An 11,576-nucleotide genomic window follows, 5' to 3' on the forward strand; every position below is an offset into this window, starting at 1 on the left:
CCTTATAAACCCAAGGAGGATGACATACCTTTTCTAACCGGAAGATCCGCATTTGTTCGTTCCTAAAGTGTCCCACACAATGCATACGTTTGCGTGTGCGTGACAGTAGTTTGACACATTTCCCATGGGAAAACTGACAAAAAAAACGCAAAGCTCGACGGAACGGACGCTATGTGTACCAGGTTTTAGCAACGGATAAATGCGGAATTTTCCGCTTAGCAAAGAAAGTGTCTTACCCCTTGGCCTGAGAGTAAGGTTGATCCACAAACAAACAGATGTAACACCTAGAACAATTTGTGAAAATCTATCGCCCATTTCACACTACCATCACCTGGTGGAAATGTTTCACGAAAGACTGCGTTGTGCAATATCGTCAACAGAAGGCGCTAGTGTGAAACGTCAAACACAAAGAAAACCGATGCGCGCGCCTCTAGCAAGGTAAGTTTAAGAAAAAAGGTTAACTAGATCGCCAATTTGGCCAGGCGGTCATCTTGGATTTTGTTGTTGCTGCAACCAAACGTTGCCCGTTGCTGTGTTGCAGTGTTGCCACAACAAAAAACACCAAAAACAAGACCAAACAACACCAAAACAACACCAATCAATAAAAAAACAACACCAACAACCTACCTCCTCCCCACCCTTCCCCCACGTGTCCCACGCCTATAAATGATCAACTCAAACTCGAACTCAAACATCAACTCAGACAGCATATCTTTTTACAGCAACCTTGTGCCTTGCCCTGTGCGCCTCTAGTTGTGAAGGCCACAACTATGAAGATTTAAAATGATCGTTGAAAGCGTCACAGACAAACAGACGTATCACCTAGAACAATTTTCGTGAAAATCCATCGCCACTTAGGCGCCATCCACAAATTACGTAATGCTCTAGGGGGAGGGGGGAGTCCGGCCGAGCATTACGGTCCATATAAAAGTTTTAGGGTTTTCATATAGGGCACTGCACTGTTTTGATTTTGTATGGGATTTTGACGTTTCTTGGCCTTGTTGTTTACAAAATTTCTGTAAGAGTGAAAGAGAAGGGGAGAATTTCATGCAGTTCCCTATAGCCGAGGCGGTAAACGCACGGGTATTCAGCATGACCATGCGGGTCTGGTACGTTTGGCATAAGGCCGTTTGGCATAATGCCATTTGGCATAAGGACGTTTGGCATAAAGACTTGGCATAAAGGACACTTGGCATAAAGGACATTTGGCATAAAGGACGTTTGGCATAAAATGATTTCAGTAAAAAAGTGAACTACATACTTAACGTAAAAGAAGGATAAGTATACAAAAGAAGGATAATACATTATAATGCATTAATTTTTATGGATATAATATGCAGACTAGGATGATTTGCTGGAAAGAACCATTACCGGAATCTAAATTGCTTGTATCGATGAAGAACAGCCTATATACAAAAGAAGGAACATTCTCCTTCCGAAAAAAAAATCAAATTCACGGAAGCAAAATGTTATTTCGAAAATAAGAGATCCAATATAATGCACCAACAACAAGTTTGCCTTCTTTCCCTTGAAGGCTGTTCTTTGATTTTTCTCCAGAGGGAAAATATATTTCACATATTCTTTATGCCAATCGTCCTTTATGCCAAACGTCTCTTATGCCAAATGTCCTTTATGCCAAACGTCCTTTATGCCAAATGTCCTTTATGCCAAACGTCCTTATGCCAAATGTCCTTATGCCAAACGGCCTTATGCCAAACGTACCAGATCCTGACCATGCTGAGGGTAATGGGTTCGACTCCCGGTCGGTCCAGGATCTTTTCGTAAAGGAAATTTCCTTGACTTCCTTTGGCATTAAATGGTCATTGGCAGAGGAAGCTCTCAGTTAATAACTGTGGAAGTGCTCATAGAACACTAAGCTGGTAAGCAGGTTTTGTCCCAGTGAGGACGTTACGCCAAGAAGGGGAGAGAGGAGTAGGGTTTTCATACAAAAAAGCGTTACGAAGGGGGAAGGGGGTCGAAAAATATCGATTTTGGCGGTACATAATAGATGGATGCTGCCGAGGATGCTGCCTTAACACTACCATTAACTCCAAAATAGGCCTTTTCATGTGACAGATCCGTGCATGCATTTGTTTACAAAGCTTGAACAACAGCTGCTAACACGAACGTGTCATCTTCATAGAAGAACTGTCAAACGCCCGAAAAATCAGCTGATTTAAGACGTCACATGAAAAGGCCTATTAGTTGAATTTGATTTTCCGTGTGGATTTCACAATTTTTTGAGCTACACACGCTAACCTGAAACTACTCATCGCCTGGGTCGATTCTACCCGGATTTTCATGTTGTTAGCAGTTGTCAAAATCCGGGTAACCCGAAAACCCAGATTGGTTTAATCTGGGTAAAGATCTGGGTAATCGGCACTTTGTCACTTTTCGGCTTGAGAATATGGCAGCGGTCAGACAAACGTTGGCAATTATGAATGTTTCCACGAAAAATATGAGGATAAATGACGGGAAAACAGTGGAATTCTTCCAGGGAACTGTTTTCCTGCATCAAGTAAGTGAACAGCACATGGGAGTTGGGAGCTTTTTATCAAAAGTCTAAATTGGAAATAAATTAACAAAATCAAGGTCCAGGAGGAGCTGGGTACCGGTTACCCACATTTTGTCACCAACATCGGTAACCCAGATTTGAGTAAAGGTGCCTTTACTCAGATTAGAGTAACTGCAGTTTTGCTCAATCTGGGTCGCTTTGACATCAATCTGGGTAACTGAGGGTTAGCGTGGCAAGCAAGGCTACAACACAGCCCTGCACCAGTTTGCAAATGTGTGCGTGAGACTCGCCAGTGTTTGACGTTTGTTTGATGGCAAAAGTTTCGTGCAAAAGTGCTTGAAAATCTGAAAAATTTTGCATTTCTTGTGAAAATTGACTGATTTTTGTTCAAATTATCAGTCATTGTTGCATAAAACTTACTTCGGAGAAAATTGCCACGCTAGGTGAGGCATTTCGTTGCGAAAATGCCTACCGCAAGTGCCGGTAAGTTGATTTTCGTGAAGCTTCGGTATTTTCCTCTTTCGTGGGGAAAGATTCTTAACCAAAACAACTTTTTTCCGCTTGTCCGCCAGCGTCATGGGTAAAGTTCTTCTCGAATGCCGGCATCCCGTCGCAAGCGGCCGCTGGTTACGCCCACGTATTCGTTGAAAACCGAATACAGATGGACATGCTGATGGATCTCAACAAGGAGTATCTGAGGGAGATGGGCATCACCACGATGGGGGACATCATTGCCATCCTGCGTCATTCGAAGGTGGTCAGCGAGCAAAGTGCTCGGGATAGAGTACTGTCCACACCGGGTGAAGAAAGCAGTAACGGAAGCTCTTCCGTGCCGGTGGCTGCGGTTTCGGCGACGCAGAGTTCCGCACCAAAATCGATGGTTTCAAGTGAGGAAGATTGAGAAACAGAAGGGGGGAACGTCCGACGGAGCATTAATGGGTATTATCGTTACAGGACCCTCTTCGACAGTATCGCTTCCCAGCAAACCACGTCGGGTATTCCCTGAGCACAAAATCACACTTCCTACCAGCGGCAACAGCGGGCGAACAGTAAACGAGGTCCCCGAAAAGAAAGCTTCTGTGCCGATGATGTCATCCAAAAAGGCGGACGTATTCAAAAGGCTCTCGCACAATTCCGACGAGGAGGATGACGATGAGGACGAGGACAGAATTGGTGGACCGCCGCCTTCCAAGCTGGCATCCAAAGTGAGCCTGAAAGGCATCGAACCGATCCGGGTTAGCAAAAGCACGACGTCGATATTTTCCCGGCTCGGTGGCAAAAGCAAACGGGACATTACGGATGGTCCCACCGGGATACTGAAGAAGTCGCCCAGCAGACCAGTAAGTAGAGTTGGACGAATCTTACATAAAGCAGTTCAGAATCAATGGTAAAATGATTGTATATTCTAGCTTTCTTCAGAACGCAAAATCACCACTACCTCTCAGAAGGTGATCCTGGTGAAGAAGATTCCTGCTAAAGCGGTCACTGCCCTGGATGACGACGACTACGGAAAGCGCAGGAGCCAGCACACCCGTTCGAGATCTTTCGACAGGATGGACACGGGAGAACCCCTGAAGTCCGTATCGTTCTCCGAGGAGGACGAAGTCCTCGAAATAGATCCTCGTCCAGCTGGAGGTAAACCCTCGCCCAAAAGTGGCGCCCGCATGCGATTTCACGAGCGGGAACCCGGGCCCGTTCGGTCCAGACTGGGACATTCTCCAAAACGCAACCAGACCTCTCCGCTGCGCGGACCTCGCAAAACTGTTTTCATGAAACCACAGAAAATGTCAGCAGGAAACGTGACGACCCTGTCGCCGGCGTCGCTGTCCCGATCGAAGATGAAGTCCGACGCCATGCTGATGCGGAACGAGCTATCGGTGAAAAATCGACTGAATCTGGCCGCCCGTAGTGGAGGGCCTGCGTCTAGCAAAACCGATAGAAGTGAACGGTTCAGTCTGGATTCCAAGCTAGCTAGCTTAAAACTGAAGGGATCCGGAAAACCGCCAGGCAGCGGTGGTAGAAAAAGTGTCCCCAGTGCAAGCGTTTTCGATCGGCTGGGATACAATAGGAAGTGAAACGGGATGACGCCTTTTCCCCCTAAGGACTATAATAACGATGATAGTGAATACATTGTATTTATGCTAAGTTTGATAGACTGTTCCACACAAAAGAGGAAATTTGTCTATGACATTTTTGTTTAACAAAAAACTAACACGAGTGAGTCGGTGACCATTTATATCTTGAGCATATTATAACGTTAGTGTTTTGGTACCCGCAAACACACGATATTTGTGAAGTGTTGAACATCGTTTGAATATAGCTATGTAGAACTGAAATAAAACTCATCTAACATAGAAAGAAGTTCTTTTTCGATGTTAAGACATTCACTGCCATTTATTAACTTGAAAGATGGACAATTTTTTTTTTATTAATGCACAAGCAGGGATGGGACCATTCATTTGCAAAGAGTTACATTCGCTTGCTATTATCTCAGTTCAGAAGCATGCTATTAAAAAACAATCATGGATGAATTAAACCTTGTAGTTTTATCTTAAAATTTGTCGAATAATATTGGGGTCGCACACGCATACCAAAGTCGTGAGCGAGCTGTGAAGGCAACTCTCTACGCGGTGAATGTAATTTACATTCACTCCGTGGATAGTTGCGTTTGTTGCCTTCTGTTGACTAAACTATTGATTCTACGCTTACAAAGCATAGCAGTTAAAGCGTATGCACCGAGCGAACGTCTACTGTGTGTGGGGCAGTCTCCGTTGGTGGCGTTGAGGACACTTAAATCCTAAACACACGTGAACTCCATTACTTCCATGACATCTTATGTTCGGATAGGGAAAGAGTCTAGTACATAGCAGCAATTTTGTTTGCAGCTCAAAGCTAAAAAGAGTGGTTTTTATTAGAAAGTGCGTCGAGAGAGTCATGTGAAATTTAGTACATTTAGTCTTGCCTATGCATATGCGCGGTTGGTCACCCTGCAAAACGAGCCTCAGCCACTGTCACGACTCTACAAATAATAATAGAACATTCGTCTGTTCAGCTAACGTGGTGCTCAAACTGCGGCCCGCGGGCCGCATGCGGCCCTTGAAGCTCTTGAATGCGGCCCGCGGAGTACTGCGGAAAAAAATACTGATCGTTCAAAGTGATGAAAAAAATTTATGTGAGCATTACAACTACAGCTTCTTCTGTATTTTGATGCAAGATTTTGAAAATGGTGTGTAGATAATCCAGCCATAAGTAGGAATAAATGATTCGATATAACAAATGACTCACAAACAATTGGATAGAATTTCCGATGTTCAATATGTTTTCAATGGTCAAACTTAGAAATCCTCTACATAGAGATGAGCGGAAGTTACATACGTCGATTCGGCAACGCTGTTTGTTTTGTTTACAACAGCTGCCAACACTTGCTACAAAGCTAGATGTTCAAACTTTGTGCGTGACTTCGTTGTGGTTCAAGTTGTTTTGTTTACATTTTCTAACTATGGTAGAATTTTTTTTTTTCAAAATTTTGTTGAAATAGCAGAGCAATCGAAGAAATCTGAAATTCATTGCAAAAGTGTTACGCTAATCATATCGGCAGAAGTGAAGCAAGAAGCAGCAATGGAAGTTTTTTCGACAAGTTCAGCAACAAAAGTGTCGTCATAAGCATGAGCTTTTGAAAGCAGAATTAATATTTTTTTATCTTTTTACTAAACATACTGTGAATGCCGGGCAACTCACTGGAACAATCCGTTCCTAGCCATCTTAGCAAACTGCAGTAGAATCACTTGGCATAATACGGAACCTCACGGTGATGGCGACTTGCTCCGCCAACAGTCCAACAGTTAATGGCACAAATGTCCCAAATGGAGGATAACGTGCCTCTGGAGCCGGCCTTCTGATACCGCCAACAGTCCACTCGTCAAAGAGGCAGCATCACACTGACGACGACCCCGTCATGGTGCTGGCTGTCAATGATGCTTGCTAGGGGAAATACACGCATGGGAAATGCTACTCAGCTTTGTTCATACCCCACATTCTCCCTCTTCTCCGAAAAAAAAAAAAAAATTTCTTACTAGCAGGCTTGTTATTTTTACGCTCAAACCCTCAATTTCGTTCTCTTCATCCTTATGGCACCAATGCCTAGACCAATGCAACAAGATATTGTGTATTCAGTTCAAAGTTGGATTATCCCGACTGTTTGTGAAACTGTTCAGAACAGTCGTCGAATATTGAGGGGGTTCTCGATGTATTCTATAGAAATCGATCAATCAGCAAATTGATTTCGAGCACACCATTATTCCAAACATTCAGGTCTTCAAGAACTTCAAACATAGGTAATTATCTTGGTTCTTATGTAAATTGCCTTTATTACACCTTATTTTAGAAAATGCAAAACATTTATCGCGGAAAAAATATCCTCATAAATTTATTAATTGATAAACATTGCATCTGAACACCCATGACGTCCGCGCCAAAAAGCTGGCGGCTTGGCTGCCGGCAACAGCTGATCAAGGAATCAGTTGGCGCCCGGTCAGCTGTCCTTGTTTCACCAATTGAATGTTTTTAAATACGCGTTTGCGCGCGAAATCTTTCACGTTCATTTTTGCTGTCAAATCCGTCAGCAACCGTTCACCGACCGTTTGAAACGTCGACTGTTTCAAATGGTCGTGAACAGTTTGGAACTGGACGGTCAATACACTTCAAGATACAAGAATTAAGACGAATGGCCACATTTACTTTTTTTGTTTAGTAAACGCACTTTTGTTAATATCGAACCTATATCATTTGATTGATAACTTGCAATGCTAACCGATCATCTATGGGGTTTTGCCGAGCTCCAATAAAAATAACTACAACACACGCAGTTGGGTGATGCGTCTTCTCTCCTTCAAACGCACGTCTCGTTATGTAGCCGGCCCTGTTTTTCTCTCAAATCACGATTCACGATTGCAAAAATTCGACGCATTCAACGAAAACGAACATATTTTGTAAGAATTATTTGTCAAAAAAGAAAAAAAAAACAAGAGATTAACGAATTTGAGATTTATCAGACTAAAGATTCCGTATATCATACAACTCCACTTTCAATGCTTCAATGTGATGGTACAGATGGACCATATATAACACACAAATGTCCTTCATTATACGAAAATAGATTCTACAAAACGAGTTCGAAAGAGGTTCTACAACATATTTTCAGTGGATATGTTTTCATTGCGTACTTCGAATTTTAAACTGTTTTACGATATGCAATTTTTATGGGCGGTTTTCATTACACGTCCCTGCATTTTCCTCACGCACAACTTTCGGCAGTTATCACGCAACGCCATTTCCTTAGACGGGTTTCTTTACACATCGCTGCATTTTCCTGATGCAAACAATTTTCGGCAGTTTTTCAATAACGCCATTTCCTTGGACGGATTTCATTTTGTTGGAAATAAAAACAAGCGAGGCTTTGTTCTCCAACCCAGGCACTGACTGATATCGCTACCAGCTCAGCGCCTCTCCTTTATTCAATCTAGGTATAACTTATTTACAATTTATTTCCATTTACCTACCAGTTGATACCTAGCTCTCCACTGAGCTGTGTGATGCACCTCCAAGAATGTACCTACCATTCAACACTCCTCCTCATCACACACTCTCAGATCCGACGCGTCCCGAGCTTCACCTGGCCACGTACTCCTCCAGCCTACCGAGCTCCTCTTTAGCAACCGAGCTACCAGACTCCTCCTGGCTCCAAGCAGACTCTGCTACCAGGCCCTGGCTCCAAGCTACGTCTGCTACTAAGAGGCTACCAAGCTCCTCCTGGCTCGAAGCGTCTTCCGCCTCAAGTACCTTCTGCCATCCAGCTCCAGCGTCCATCGATCAGCCAGCACCCTCTGCCTCTTGGTTCCAGCGCAGGTCCCACACGGCTATCAATCCTCACCGAGTGTTGGTCCCCTCACCGCATCTTGGTGTCTCAACGAATATTGGCACCAGGCCTCATCGCATCTTAACACCTCATCGGGTATTGGCCTCCTCATCGTATCTTGGATACCGCATCTCGGTCTCCTCGCTTCCCGAACCACCACCAGGGCGTCCCTGGGCCCATAACCTGTTGGAAATAAAAACAAGCGAGGCTTTGTTCTCCAACCCAGGCACTGACTGATATCGCTACCAGCTCAGCGCCTCTCCTTTATTCAATCTAGGTATAACTTATTTACAATTTATTTCCATTTACCTACCAGTTGATACCTAGCTCTCCACTGAGCTGTGTGATGCACCTCCAAGAATGTACCTACCATTCAACACATTTCACGTCCCTGTATTTTCCTTATGCAGAAAAATTGTCGGCGGTTATCCAACAACGCCTTTACCTTGGACGGTTTTCACTACACGTCCCTGCATTTTCTTTATGCAGAATAATTTTCGGCGGTTATCCAAAAAATGCCGTTTCCTTGGACGGTTTTCATTACACGTCCCTGCATTTTCCTTATGCAGAAAAATTGTCGGCGGTTATCCAACAACGCCTTTATCTTGGACGGTTTTCACTACACGTCCCTGCATTTTCTTTATGCAGAATAATTTTCGGCGGTTATCCAAAAATGCCGTTTCCTTGGACGGTTTTCATTACACGTCCCTGCATTTTCCTTATGCAGAAAAATTGTCGGCGGTTATCCAACAACGCCTTTACCTTGGACGGTTTTCACTACACGTCCCTGCATTTTCTTTATGCAGAATAATTTTCGGCGGTTATCCAAAAATGCCGTTTCCTTGGACGGTTTTCATTACACGTCCCTGCATTTTCCTTATGCAGAAAAATTGTCGGCGGTTATCCAACAACGCCTTTACCTTGGACGGTTTTCACTACACGTCCCTGCATTTTCTTTATGCAGAATAATTTTCGGCGGTTATCCAAAAATGCCGTTTCCTTGGACGGTTTTCATTACACGTCCCTGCATTTTCGTTATGCAGAAAAATTGTCGGCGGTTCGACACGCCATTAATTTGCCCAACCAAAAACCCGAGCAAAAAAAACCAACCCAACCAACCAATGCCGCGAGTATTTTACGGCAACATTCACAATAGTCAAACACCTCTACCATTATGCACATCAACCTGTTTGCATTTACCGTTCAACCGAGCGACAACACGAGCATGTACGATCCGAGGAATCAACGAATGCGCGACCATCTATGCCGAGCAAGAACATGAAGAAACATGCATGCAATCATCGACCGACCACCTATCCACAGCGTGCTACCAGTCGACAACAAAAATCAACCACGTCACCGCGCCTTCGTTCATGTGTTTGTGCTAGAACCAAGACTAAAACAGAACGCGGTTGGAAAAACAAAAACTTTCCGCGCTCTAGCTTTCTCCAGGAACCGCATAATTGCAACACCCACTTCACTGTGTTTGCAGCACCACCACACACTTCACACACCAAAACGATTTGTTTTCTCTCACTGTTTTTATGCCAAGTGATTCTACCTATTTTATGATTAACTTGTTATTGATTATGATGCACTCCTGGCAGGATCGCCAATATGAATGCCGGGCAACTCACTGGAACAATCCGTTCCCAGCCATCTTAGCAAACTGCAGTAGAATCACTTGGCATAATACGGAACCTCACGGTGATGGCGACTTGCTCCGCCAACAGTCCAACAGTTAATGGCACAAATGTCCCAAATGGAGGATAACGTGCCTCTGGAGCCGGCCTTCTGATACCGCCAACAGTCCACTCGTCAAAGAGGCAGCATCACACTGACGACGACCCCGTCATGGTGCTGGCTGTCAATGATGCTTGCTAGGGGAAATACACGCATGGGAAATGCTACTCAGCTTTGTTCATACCCCACACATACATATGCCGCCAATAGGGTCCTAAAATGAAAAATATTTTCCCGGTTTTGCTGCATAACACGAAGGAGCATGCTTTTCTGATCTCAATGGTAATTTTTCCGAACACATTGACAGAATAGTTATATAATAAACTCAAAAATAAAATAATGGTGAGCAGGTCTTGTTTGACATTCGAGGTCAACCTTGACGTAACGAAAGTGAAACGGCGGGTTGCAAAAGACATCACATTGGTCATTAGGGAATCGTTGTGACGGGTCGATCGTGTGCAGTCGCGTGCTCGCGTTGGGTTGTTTTTTTTCCGGATTAAAGGCGTGAAATTTGTGCGGATTGTGGGAGCGGTGAAGCGGAGGAGTGAATAGTGGTGCCACTCGATGATTGAGACGGAAAAGACCGTTTTTATCGTGAAATTTACGTGGGGAAATTGGTGAAAGTGATGTTGGAGGATTGCAAATGGCGTCGTCCAGAGCAATCATAGAAGAAAAGTGATCGAAGAAAAGAAGAAAAGTTCAGGAGCGGTTTAAGGGTGATATTCAGCCGGAAAAAGTGAAACGGAAGAAAAATAGAATTTGGTTCGAAAGTTGTGGTCCGGTCGCCGTGATCGCCGTGCTCAAGGTATCGTGTCGGGTTAGTCGGCTAACGGTTCGCGTTGAACTTCGATCCGCGATACGAGTCGGAAGCACGTCCGAAAATCCCGCAGTCGCGTCCCCAATAGATGGGTAGTGTCCGACGCCGCGTAACAAAAAGCATAGTTGGTGATAGCAAGGTGTGATACGTCAGCAAAATGCCGCAGGCTAGCCAGCGGATGAAAACGAGGTCCCAGAAGGACGGAGAAACAACAGCAGTTGGAAGAGGGAAGATTGGATCAGCTGCTCCAGCAAAGCCTGGAAGAACAAAACAGATGACGGTAACGAAGAACAACACTCAACCGGTTGGTGGAGCCTCGAAGGTGGTATACCTGGAGCCGACGGATTACGAAAAACCAATCCCGAATCACCCAGCGGAAGTCGGAAAGTTGCTCCACGACAACGGATTCACCAAGTGCAGCGAAATACAAAAAATTGGGAAGTTCCGGTACAAGCTGGAGTTGCAGAAAGCCGAAGATTATGCACAGCTATGCAAAGTGAACCTTGCGGAAAAAAACTTGAGGCTTTACGCCCCGAAACTACGGAATGAAACATTGTTGTTTATTCCGGATGTGCCGTTAGACTTCA

General features: G+C 44.4%; 1 protein-coding gene and 1 long non-coding RNA gene across 3 annotated transcripts; one reads left to right on the forward strand and one right to left on the reverse strand.

The window, feature by feature from the left end:
• Positions 1-2,788: 2,788 nt before the first annotated feature.
• On the forward strand, positions 2,789-4,876 carry LOC109419070 (uncharacterized). The gene is made up of 4 exons (XM_019693281.3): positions 2,789-2,998; positions 3,088-3,402; positions 3,470-3,855; positions 3,925-4,876. Exons 1-4 carry the CDS (start codon positions 2,980-2,982, stop codon positions 4,588-4,590), a joined length of 1,386 nt encoding a protein of 461 aa, XP_019548826.3. The 5' UTR covers positions 2,789-2,979; the 3' UTR covers positions 4,591-4,876.
• On the reverse strand, positions 4,620-6,226 carry LOC134286389 (uncharacterized). Of its 2 annotated transcripts, XR_009996888.1 has the most exons (3): positions 5,801-6,226; positions 5,466-5,534; positions 4,620-5,407 (listed from the first exon to the last, which is right to left on the reverse strand). It is a non-coding gene; the product is annotated as an uncharacterized LOC134286389 (long non-coding RNA). The 2 variants fall into 2 exon arrangements; XR_009996887.1 differs by having other exon boundaries at positions 5,466-6,226.
• Between the last annotated feature and the right edge of the window lie 5,350 nt (positions 6,227-11,576).

Source organism: Aedes albopictus, chromosome 2 (assembly GCF_035046485.1).
Source record: "Aedes albopictus strain Foshan chromosome 2, AalbF5, whole genome shotgun sequence".
Taxonomy (NCBI): Eukaryota; Metazoa; Arthropoda; class Insecta; order Diptera; family Culicidae; genus Aedes; species Aedes albopictus.